Source organism: Carlito syrichta, unplaced genomic scaffold, assembly GCF_000164805.1.
Source record: "Carlito syrichta isolate Samal-C Ts95f unplaced genomic scaffold, Tarsius_syrichta-2.0.1 Scaffold303013, whole genome shotgun sequence".
NCBI classification, from domain to species: Eukaryota; Metazoa; Chordata; class Mammalia; order Primates; family Tarsiidae; genus Carlito; species Carlito syrichta.
Genome location: NW_007247109.1, coordinates 184,842 through 197,091, shown reverse-complemented (window position 1 = coordinate 197,091; position 12,250 = coordinate 184,842). Strand labels below are relative to the sequence as shown.

At 53.1% G+C, this 12,250-nt stretch overlaps 2 protein-coding genes across 2 annotated transcripts in view; both read right to left on the bottom strand.

Annotated features, from left to right (window-relative positions):
* The window catches only part of ADRM1 (adhesion regulating molecule 1), a 12,796-nt gene extending 4,625 nt beyond the window's left edge, over positions 1-8,171 (bottom strand). The window contains exon 1 of the mRNA XM_021712017.1: positions 8,016-8,171. Within this exon, the coding sequence (XP_021567692.1) occupies positions 8,016-8,171 (156 nt within the window). The remainder of the gene's footprint in view (positions 1-8,015) is intronic.
* A 1,379-nt stretch (positions 8,172-9,550) lies between these two features.
* Positions 9,551-12,250, bottom strand: part of OSBPL2 (oxysterol binding protein like 2) — a 24,238-nt gene continuing 21,538 nt past the window's right edge. The window contains exons 11-12 of the mRNA XM_021712015.1: positions 11,736-11,826; positions 9,551-10,555 (exon numbers count right to left, since the gene is read on the bottom strand). Coding sequence (XP_021567690.1) covers positions 10,395-10,555; positions 11,736-11,826 — 252 coding nt within the window. The 3' untranslated portion in view covers positions 9,551-10,394. The remainder of the gene's footprint in view (positions 10,556-11,735; positions 11,827-12,250) is intronic.

Sequence of the window (12,250 nt, the reverse complement as noted above, 5' to 3'; positions counted from 1 at the left end):
GGAGCCGCGGGCCGGTTCCAGGGAGGCAGAGCTGTCATCCCTGGGGCGGTGCCTAGGAACAAGCGGAGGCCGAGTCCTGAGGACTGGGCTCGAGGCGGCGGGCACCAGGAGGCCGGTGTCGGGGTCAACAGGCGTCCGCGGGGCTCACGGACCCGGCGGGGCAGATGCAGTCGCCGCCCACGTCCCAGAAAGTCCCCTGACATGTGTTCCCTGAAAGCGAGACCCCAGGACCTGCGGCAGGAACAGTCTCACGTTACCAGCGTGGGGCTGTCCTGACACCCAGCGCTGAGCCTGCCGGCATGTTAGAGTTCGTTTGACATCAAGCAGTGACAACAGGAGAATTCCTGGGGCACCCCCAGTCACCTGGCCGCGGCGACCAGTGTCCGCAAAGTGGCCGGGCTCCCAGGCGTCCTCTTGGCCGATGCGTGATTATGACACTGGCTGAGCCGCCTTCCCACTGGCTGCCTTCCTTAGTCGGTGGGACCCATCCGCTCTCACTTCGCTCCTTTACTCCACATCTTCGATGCTTTAAGACATTGAAAGCACAGCGTCTGTGGCTCTAGACAACCTGTCTGCCCCGGCCCTAAGACACTGTCCTAATCCCACGTAGGCTCCATCACTTGCTCCCTGTGTAGACACTACGTGTGTGTTTTAAGCTGTTTCACCGTTTTAGAGACACGTTCGTGTTGGCTGGGGCTCCCGCTTGGTCACTGACTCATGTGGGATTCAAGGTGGGATGACCCGCAGCGAGTCATCGTTGTCTCATTGGTGACATTGTCGTGTTCAGTTTCCATCTTTTCACAATTATTATGCTTCGATTTAAAAAATGTAATTCGTCCAAAGATTCACTTCCTTGGTTTTGCAAAATATAGCTTTTTATCATTAAAAACTTTATGTTAAGTTGTGGGTTGGCTGTTATTTTTAGTTAGTTAAATCCGTCTTCCTTTTAAACTCCAACAAGGCAAATACCCATAGACAAAACTGTGTATACAGTTCTAGGGGTCCCGTGTAACTGTGAAGATTCAAAGGAGCCGGGCTCGGTGGCTCAGCCTGTAATCCCGCGTCTTTGGGAGGCTGAGGTGAGTGGATTGCCTGAGCCCGCGGGTTCGAGACCCGCCTGGGCAGCGAGACCTCGTCTCTACAATAAATAAAAAATCAGCCGGGCGTGGTAGTGCATGCCTGTAATTCCGGCTACTTGGAAGGCTGAGGTGGAAGGATTGCTGGAGCCCAGTAGGTCAAGGCTGCGGTGGCCGGAGCGGCCACTGCACTCCAGTCTGGGAGACAGAGTGAGACTCCAACCCAAAAACAAACAAAAAAAAGATTCAAAGGGCTCCAGAGACAGAGGGGCTACGTGTGGCTCACATGGCACACGGGGCTGCAGACAGGAATGTCACACAGGAGCCTGGCATGCAGAGCTGCAGATGCCAAGGTCACGCAAGAGCCTGGCGGTAGGGGCTGCAGACACCAAGGTCACGCAGGAGCCTGGTGCTTGGGCACCAACGGGCTGCTGCCCTTGTTGTTTTCCTAATGGGTCACCCATTGACGGAAACCGTGATGAGCTCAAGTGATGTCTGCAGACCGTCCCAAGCCCCCAGAGCCAGATGAGGCATGGGGACTCCCATCTGGCCCTCTAGAGGAGGTTGTTTCCATTAATCCTGTTCAGTGAAAAAAAAAGCCCCAAACTGCAAAGAAAACAAATTTGAGGTCCTCAGTGACAGCCAGGACAGGTAGGGCCCAGCTCCAGGGGGCCCCACAAGGCAGAGGACTCGCCCAGATGCCTCCCCAGGAAGTCACATGGAGAAGGCACAGGGTCAGATGTCAGCACCCGCATCCAACAGCAACATCCCTGCCACACAGGGGCAAGAGGAGGGGATAATAGGCTCTGGGGACCCGTAGCAGGCAGGGAGTAGGGTGGGTTGGAAAAACACCCCCTGAATTCTGTGACCACCACAGGGGCGACGGCCCACAGGAGCCTCAGTGTCAAATGACTCACATGGCAGGCCTGCAAGTGGGCCCAAGTGAAAAAAGATCTCTTAAAAAATAGAATAAAGCACACCTAGGTGGGTGGTTGGAAAGAAAGAACAGGACAGGCCCCAGCATGGGGTCTTCCCCATTGGCAACATGGAATGGCACAGTGTCGGGAAGACACTGGGGCAGGTGCGGGGTTTTAAACTTTCTTATTAATAGACTCAATTTTTAAGAGCAATTCTGGATCCGAAGCAGAACTGAGCAGAAGGTGCAGAAGTCCCCCTGCCCCATCCTCCCCCTTGGTCATTCCCACGGGCAGGGCATCTGCCACAACTGGTGACCCTACGTTGACTCATGATGCCACCCAGAGTCCTGGTTTACACTGGGGTTCACTCGGCCCACATGTGCTGCGTAACAGAATCCGTGGCCAAGGAACACATATCAGTTCCCACCTTTCTAGAGGTTGGCGTGGGCGTTGAGGACAGCTGCTGTCTGTGTTCAGGCTGATGCCTCATGGGCTGCGTCTACAGTGGGAGGTGGGAGGGCCGGGAGGCCTTGCCTTTAGGCCTGGACCCACTGGCGAGGAGGGGCCCTCATGGCCTGATGGCTCCTGACAGCCCCACCTTCCACCATCATATTGGCCACTATGTCTCAACATTGGGGCTTTGGAGGGGACACAGTCAAGTCCTAGCAGTGCTGGACAGTCCATGGGTCTGGACAAGGGCACAGTGACAGGTACCCACCGTGACCAGGCCATACAGAACAGCATCACTGCCCTAGCGCCCTCCAGGCTCTGCCTGTCCCCTCTCTTGACCACCGCATGACACGGAGCTAGACTCACCCAGCACGTGCCTTCTCAAGGCAGTGTCCATCATCAGCAATCCTGTCTGCTCCTGGCTCATTCCTTTCAAGGACTGAAAGACACTCCACTGTCTGAATGGACCGCCCGTGTCCCCAGTCACCTACAGAAGCTTACCTTGGTTGTGCCCAAGTCTTGGCGATTATGAATCAAGCTACTATAAACATCCGAGCACAGGTTTTTGTGAGGACGTTTTCTGTTTTTTTCTTTCTTTCTTTCTTTTCTTTAGAGACAGGGTCTGTTGCCCAGGCTGGAGTGCAGTGGTACAATCATACCTCACTGCAGCCTTGACTTCCTGGCCTCAGGCAATCCTATTACCTCAGCCTCCTGAGTACCTGGAACTACAAAGAGGGACCCCCCAAAAAACCCAGAATTTATTTATAAAAATTGTGTATTTATTTTTTCATGTTTAAATTTCAGTCACCTTCAAAGTCCTCTCCGTTTGATGCAATACAGCTATTGAGATGCTTTTTCCACTGCTCAAAACAGTTTTTAAACTCATCAGTGTTGATGCCTTTGAGTGCTTCTGCTGTTTTTTTTTGTTTGTTTGTTTCACCTCTTCCACATCAGGAAGATGTTTGCCTTTGAGGACTTTTTCCATCCAGAGGGGGAAAAAAGTGGCTTAGGGTAAACAGGGAGGGTGGGGCACAGGGATCATGTGGTTTTTTTTAATCCAAAACTGCTGAACATTCAGTGTGGTGTGGGCAGGTGCGCTCATAAATCACCCATCATGAAATGTGTTGAATCTCCAAAAAAAAAAATTCACCAAAGCAGAATGTAGCTTCTTGCAACAAAGCTATCTGGTTCACAGATTCCAATGGGTTCCTAGAACATTCACCTAGGGGAAAAGCCTGTACTCCAATGGGCCCACCCTCCAACAGATAATTTTAGGGTTATTTGGGTTTCCCTTTGTACAGTTGCATGCCATCACACCCGGATAACTGTTTTAACTTGGACTTAAGTTTTCAACTCAGTGGGGTAAATATCTAAGCACAAGGCTGCTGGATCACACGGGGATGCTTAGCTTCATGTTGCTCCCACCAGCTGCGATGTGCATTCCTGTTGCCCCACATCCGCACCAGCACCCGGTGATGTCAGTGCCTGGATGTTAGTCTCTAACAGGTGTGTGGCAGCACTTCCTCGTTTCTGTCTTTCAGGGTCTTGCTCTGTCACCCCCGCTGGAGTGCAGTGGTGCGATCATAGCTCACTGCAGCCTCTGACTCCTGGGCTCAAGCAATCCTCCCAAGTAGCTGGGAGGGATCAGAGGTGCATGCCTCCACGCCTGGCTAATTTTTTGATATTTTGTAGAGACAAGGTCTCGCTGTGTTCCCCAGGCTGGTCTCAAACTCCTGGGCTCAAAAATCCTCCTGCCTAAACCTTCCAAAGTGCTGGGATTAGAGGTGTGGACCCCTGCACCCGGCCTCCCTGTTTTAATGTGCCTTCCCTGGGGACGGGTGAAGGGCATCTTTTCTTTTCATTTTTTTTTAGATTAGAAAATATAGTTTATTTAGAAAGTAAATTAGAGAGAGAGAGAGAGAGAGAGAGAGAGGGAGAGATGGGGGGGGGGAGGGGGGATTCCAAAGCTTAAGAAAACATGGTCTGACCATAGCTCAAAGAGCACATGGACATACCATAGTTTAGCAAGGCAATGGCAAAATCAAGGGGCATCTTTTCACAAACGTTCCTGCCCTGCATGTCTCCTTGGCGAGCTGGCAGTTTTGTTCGGCTTTTTACACAGTTAAACATGCAGTTGGGCATGACCCAGCCACTCCACTGCCAGGTATTTACCAAGAGAAATGAGCCAGATATCCACACACAAGCCTGTATACCACCACCATGACTTTTCATAATTGCCCCAAATTTGAAACAACTCAAATATCCATCAATGACAAGTGGACAAACCGTCGGACACTCAGCAGGAGAAAGGCAAAGCCCAGACCCACATAGCACCACAGCAGACCCCACGGTGCTGCTCTGCAGGAAAGAAGCCTGAGGGACAAAACTACAGACACAGGCAGAGTGGGCGGCAGGGGAGGCTGTGTCACGAACCCCATAGATGTCCCAGGGTGTCCACCATTCTGTGAGGGCCACAGGGCAGCAACCACATGGCATAGGAAGGTGGGCCACTCTGCCCAGAGGGGTCTGACCCCACCCTGGTGACTCATGGGGATTCCTGGAGGGGCCATTCTCGTGGGCAAGAGTGAAAACCACAGAGGGAGCCTCCAGGTGCATTCATGTCTTGAGGGCCACCTGGCCCTTCCTAAGCCACGGTGCCTACTGGGACGGGTCTACTTTCCCACAGAGTTTCCAGGGCCACATGAGGAAGAAACCAGGTGGTGGGAGCCCCTATGTGTCCAGGGCACAAGGCTGCTTCCCACAGCCTCCACGACCATGAGCCACAGCATGCAGAGCTCCTGCCATGCGGCCCCAGACCTTCACCTGTTGTGTGCCCACGGGGGGCTACAGTATCCTTGGGCTCCTCTCCACGTGCCACTCTGGAAGGTGACCTATGTGCTGGGCCAATCCTACAGAATGCAGCCAGATATTGGACTCGGCCTTGATCAAAAAGGCCAGGAGGTGGAGACGGTGAGGACCTGCTCTATAAGACACACGTCAACTGCCACTACTCCACACACCTTCATCCAGAACTGGAGGTATACATTTGTCCCCACATGTGCATGTCCCAAGAGCCTGCCAACACACAGGTGCTGACCACTGCTACAAGCGGTAGAAACAGCCCCTCACCAACATGCCATCTTGCAACATGTCATGCCACAGGGTGGGAGGAACAGTGCTGAGGACCAGCCGAGCACAGCACAGTGATGGGTAGGCCGGCAGGGACAGGACAGCAAGAGAGAGTGTGTGGCTGCTGTGCTGAGCACCATATGGGCAGCAGGCACTCCAAGAGGAAGGGTAGTTTGCTGGGGACAGCACCGGCCGCCCAGCTGCCTTCACACCAGGAGGCCACACAAGGCTTCGTGTCACAGAAACTTCCACCAGGTGCGCAGACAACAAGAAGGAACCCAAGGACCCTGCCCCTTCTGGCCTCACAGCCACTCTGCCTAGCCCATGATAATGGGGGTCCCCGTGTCTGCACTCACTATGGACATGGTAAATTGGATGCTGCCAAGCAGGCAGGACCCCAGGACGTCCCACGGGGGCAGGAGCTCAATGTCTACCCTGCTGCTCCAGGAGATGAACTGCAACGCCCCCAGGAGTTATGGCCCTAACCCTTCACCAGTACATGTCATGAGCTTGGGTCAGCATGAAAGGGGGGACAGCAGCTGAGAACACCAGCGAGGCAATAGCCTGATGCCTGGGTTCCATTTCCTCGTGGGAGTAGGAAAACAGCTGTGTGAGGACGCCTCATCTAAGTGGGTATGAAACACGGAGTGAGGCTGGGCTCGGTGGCTCAGCCTGTAATCCCAGCACTTTGGGAGGTCGAGGTGAGTGGATTGCTTGAGCCCAGGGCAACTTGGTGAGAACTCGTCTCTACAATAAATCAAAAATTAGCCAGGCACAGTAGCACATGCCTGTAGTTCCAGCTATTTGGAAGGCTGAGACGGAAAGATCGCTGGAGCTCAGCAGGTCGAGGCTGCGGTGGCCGGGAGCATGCCACTGCACTCGTCTGGGCGACAGAGTGAGACTCCAACTCAAAAAAAAAAAAAGAAACACAGAGTGAGAGGATGACTCGTCTATGTGGGTATGAAAACACAGGGTTTGAGGATGCCTCATCTATGTGGTTATGAAAACATGGGGTGAGAGGACACCTCGACTATGTGGGTACGAAAACACAGGGTGTGAGGACGCCTTATCTATGTGATTATGAAAACATGAGGTGAGAGGACACCTCATCTATGTGGGTATGAAAACACAGGGTGTGAGGACGCCTCATCTATGCAGTTATGAAAACATGGGGTGTGAGAATGCCTCGTCTATGTGGGTATGAAAACATGGGGTGTGAGGATGACTTGTCTACATGGATATGAAAACACAGGGTGTGAGGACGCCTTATCTATGTAGTTATGAAAACATGAGGTGAGAGGACACCTCGTCTACGTGGGTATAAAAACACGGGGTGTGAGGACACCTCGTCTATGTGGGTATGAAAACACAGGGTGCGAGGATGCCTCATCTACACGGGTATGAAAACACTGGGTGTGAGGACGCCTTGTCTATGTGGGTATGAAAACACGTGGTGAGAGGATGCGTCTATGCGGGTATAAAAACAGAGGGTGAGGATGCCTTGTCCTAGTGGGTATGAAAACATGGGGTGTAGCCAGTCTCGGTGGCTCAGCTTGTAATCCCAGCACTTTGGGAAGCCGAGGTGAGTGGATTGCCTGAGTACGCAAGTTCGAGACCACCCTGGGCAACTTAGTGAGACCTCATCTCTACGATAAATTTTTTAAAAAATTAGCTGGCATGGTAGCATGGGCCTGTAGTTCTGCCTACTTGGAAGGCTGAGGTGGAAGGATCGCTGGAGCCCAGCAGGTCAACACTGCAGTGGCTGTGAGTATGCCACTGCACTCCAGCCTGGGTGACAGAGTGAGACTGCAACTCAAAACAAACAAAAAACACAGGGTGAGAAGAGACCTCATCTACGTGTGTATAAAAACATGGGGTGTGAGGATGCCTTGTCTATGTGTGCATGAAAACACAGGGTGTGAGGGCACCTCATCTATGTGGGTATAAAAACACAGGGTGTGAGGATGCCTCATCTACTTGGGTATGAAAACTCGGGGTATGAGGATGACTCATCTATGTGGGTATGAAAACACAGGGTGAGAGGACAATTTGTCCACATGGGTATGAAAACACAGGGTATGAAGACGCTTTGTCTATGTGGGTATGAAACCATGGGGTGTGAGGACGCCTCGTGTACGTGGGTATGAAAACTTGGGGTGTGAGGACAGTTCATCTACATGGGTATGAAAACAAGGAGGGTGAGGATGAATCTATGTGGGTATGAAAACATGGGGTATGAGGACACCTTGTCTATGTGGGTATGAATACCTGGGGTGTGAGGATGTATCCGTGTAAGTATGAAAACCTGGGGTGTGAAGATGCCTCGTCTTTGCACACCTGCTCACTGGGTGGCCGAGGCCATGTCACCTCTGTGCCTGACACATCCGGTGCCTTTGAGCCTGGCCATCAAGGCAGCCCCCTGGTGTGATGCTGTGATACCTACCAGGGACCAGGGCAGCTTCTCCTGCAGCTCCTGACCCGCTGACTGGAGATTGTGCAGCTGCAGGCAGGGCCTGACCTTGGTGGGGCCTGACCCTGACATGGCCCCAGGGACAACAGGGCTCTGGTGGCACAGATCCACCATGGTCCCGTGGGCCATGCTTGGCACCAGCATGCACCGACCTCCCACTCATCCCACACAGCCCCCCTGTCCCCACTGACCCCTCACATGCAGCAGACGACAAAAGTGGAAATGAATCCTAACTTGAGTTAGGAGCAGAATTGAAACATGAAGTCGTTCCTCCAGGAAAAGCTCACCAGACCTTTCACTCCACAGGGACACCCGGGGTTCCAGGGCTCCCAGGAGAAGCAGAGAGACCCTGTCATGGCCACTCACCAACTTGTGTCCTGAGGAGGCTAACACTTGCACACATGGCTGGGTGCAATCATTTTTAAGAGGCACCTTCTACCAAAAACCTGAATTAGAGACATCTGACACTTAGCAGCATCAAGGTAAGGACATTCGGGTGACAGTGTGTTAGCATTTGCAGAAACAGCGGTAATAATGATAACAAAAAACCTTAAAACCACGGCTCTGTATTTGCTATCAGCCTTCCAGCCCTGTCTTCTTCACTTTTCTTTCTTTAACAGACACAGGGTCTGGCTATGCAATTACAGCTCGCCATATCTCCGACCTCTTGGGCTCAGATGATCCTTCTCTCTCAGCTTCCCGAGTAGCTGGGACTACAGGTGTGCATCACCATACCCGGCTAACTTTTTAATTTTTTGTGGAGACATGGTCTTGCTATGTTGCCCAGGCGAGTCTGGAACTCTCGGGCTCACGGGATCCTCCCACTTCGGCCTACCGAAGTACAGAGCTTAGGGGTATGGTCCAGGCCCAGTCTTCTTCTACTTTGGGTTAGGTGCACGTGAAGGGAGCCAGCTGGGGCGGGGTTGTCTGTCTGTGCAGCTAGTGAGCCCTGAGACATCAAAAGCCGGGCCTCAGGCAAGGACTTCGAAATACAGACCCACAAGCTATTTCAATCAGTGAGAAACAGAATGATGGCAAGGTGTTGTTTAGCTGTGTCCTCAGGGCTCACCCCATGATGAAGCAGCGTTCAGTCTTCTGAAAGACGGCCTATGCACAGCCATGGTCAGGGAGGCATGTGACCAGAGGCCCAGGTTCCATGTTCCAACAATCAGACAGTTCAACGCTCCTCTCTGGCCAGTTCAGAGTCCCAAGTCCCCGGATACACCCAGCATCACCAAGTGGCCCTAACCAGCCTCTTCTGAGCACTGTTTTCAGAAAGGCTGTAATGCCAGGTGTGCTCCTGAAGCCTCAACACGCCATGATGACACCTCCCGTCAGAGCTGCCTGTCCTCCACACACTGTGTGTGCATGCATGTGCATGTGCACATCTGTGCACACACAGAAGATGGACTGATACAAAGAGTTCTACTGTGATCGCTCGTGTTGATTTCTACACAGAGAAGATTAGCCACTGGCTAAAGATGAATGCTGATATGGACAAACACCCGTTTTTGGTTAAATAACTTTAATTCCACCACTGGGAGTAGATTCTGCCTCTGACCCTCCCACAGCACACAACCAGGTGTGATGGGCTGACACAGTAAACATGCATGCCGGAAAAACAAAACACAAGAGTGTGATGGGAGCAGGCCGCGTGTTAGGAAGCGGCCCCCTTGAGACGTGGGCATGGTGCAAGTGACAGGGAGGCCTTGGGGACAAGGGCACACAGGCCAGAGGGGGCCTCCTTGTCCAACTTACTGCTTGTGCTCACCCTGGGCTGTCATGTGATACTTCATTTTGGACCATATACAACTGGCGATTAATGCATATCTTGCTCTTTAGCAAAATAATACTCACGTAGTTTTAACTTAAATATTTTAAAAGTCACCTTTACATTATTGAAGATTGGTAAAAAATACAGAATCTGACAGCTTTTCATCCACTGCACCTGACGTGCCAAGAGCCTTCCCTCCATACCGCCGTGGGCTGGAAAGCGGCCCTGGCCTCAGAGTCCCAGGGCTATTTCTGAGACCACCTCTTCCCTGCTGGCCCAAAGTGAAGATACTCAGAACCCTCGGTCGCTGCATCAGAGGAGACATAGACCCTTCCCACTAATTCTTTACTTACAAATTCTACCATGAAGAGGGTGCTGCAAGCAGAAAAGTCCAGCAGTTTCTGTCACATAAGGGGTGTCGGGAGGGGCCTCGGGAGGCGCCCCCAGGTGGGTGTGCGTGAGGCCACGCAGCAGAGGGAGATGCTTGGCACCAGCAGTCCACAAGGAAGTTGGGCAACCACAGGGCCACAGGACCACCACGGACAGGCATCAGAATGCAGCTTCTGCTGTACCAGTGCTCAGACAGCCATGCAAGGAGTCCAGCCTCGCGGCCTCTGCACCCTGGGCCCCTTATCTTTAGTAGATGTCTGGGCAGCCAGAGAAATCCCGCTCAAAGTAATCCCCTGCATACAACCAGTCGGGAGTCCCCGTGTAGGGGTTGTTGCCTGGGTAAAACCACCTGCAAGACAAAGAGCACTAAGCAGGTGTTTGGCTGAGAAGACGTGGCCCTGTTCCTCCCAGTGGGGGCCTGCGCCCCTGTGAAGCCCTTCCACAGCAATACGTCCTGAATGTACAGCCCAGGTGATGACACCAGCCAGGACCACTGACCACATTCCCACAGGAACTCTCCAACCACAGACAGCAGCCAGTTGCATGGCTGCCACCCTAGGTCAGGCGTGACCCCAAAACAGCACTGGATCCTAAATAACGCCCATGCCTTTAAAGTAGAAGCAGCTGCCATGCTCATACCTGTCTTCATTTAAAGTTGACCAAGGCTGGCTGCAGTGGCTCACGCCTATAATACCAGCACTTTGGGAGGCCAAGGTGGAAGGATCGCTTAAGCCCAGGAGTTTGAGACCAGCCTGGGCAACATAGCAAGACCTCATCTCTATAAGAAATAAAAAAATTAGCCAGGCATGGTGGCGTGCACCTGTAGGTCGAGCTACTCAGGAAGGCAGAAGACTTGCCTGAGCCCAGGAGGCTGAGTCTGCAATGAGCTGTGATCGTACCACTGCACTCCAGCCTGGGTGACAAGGTAAGACTCAAGACAAAACAACAATAACAACAAAAACAATGCAGACCAAGAGCATTTTTTTAAAAACTGAAGATGAGGGAAGGCACTATGGGCAAGAGAATTAGCGCAGCCCCAAGCGCCAGCAGCTTCAGCACTGCCCTGGGCAGGCCGAGGTCAGCTGCTGCCTGTGGCCTACTGGCACTAGGGCCTGTGGGGCATACCCGGGGGGCTCAGAAAGTTGAAAAGTTATCTCCACAAGACAAAAGATTATTTTATATGTATACACATACACACATTTTCCAAAGAAATGGGATCTCACTATGTTGCCTAGGCTAGTCTTCAACTCCTGGGCTCAAGCAACCCCCCTGCCTAGGCCTGGGGGTGCTGGCATGAGCCACTGTGCCCTCCTCTCCACCCTGGGATGGGAGACCCTCTTCTTCATCCCCGGGTGTGAGGGACCCTCCTCTCCACCCTGGGATATATGGACCCTCCTCTCTGTCTCCAGGTGTGGGGGACTCTCCTCTCCATCCCTGGTTGTGGGACCCACCTCTCTCTCCCCAGGTGTGGTCCTCCTCCCTGCCCCCAGGTTGGGGCACTCTTGGCCCAGCAGGGTTCTGGCCCTCACCTGGTCTGCCACTCAGCTGCCTCCTTGGCACGCTCCCTGCGGGCCTCCCTCTGCTTCTCCTCCAGCCGCTCCTTCTCCTGGCTGGCCAGATCTAGGGTCCAAGCAGACATGCCTCTGTTAACTGACAGCCAAAACTCCAGGCCAAGATTCCAGATAGGGCAGAGGCCCCAGGAACCCCATACCACAAACTCCAGATGGCAGGTCCCACTTGGGCTGGAGAGCCATGGAGATCTGGGATTAGGAGACCATGCTCCAGCATGAGGCCCCGCTGCCCCTACAACCACGGGAGCTAATAAAAAATGAGGGGTCTGTAGCTCTCATGTATCCTTTGTCATCACCTTTTCTAGTAAGTTAACGGATTTGAGAGGAGTGGTCTGTGGCGGAGGAAGATCCCTGGAGGCTTCCACAGAGCTGGGGGCTATGCTGGGTCTGCAGCTGTCGCATAGGGAAAGGGGCCAGCCCCCTTAAGGGGAGCCCACCTGCCTGTGCACCTGTGCTCCCCAACTCTGTCCCAC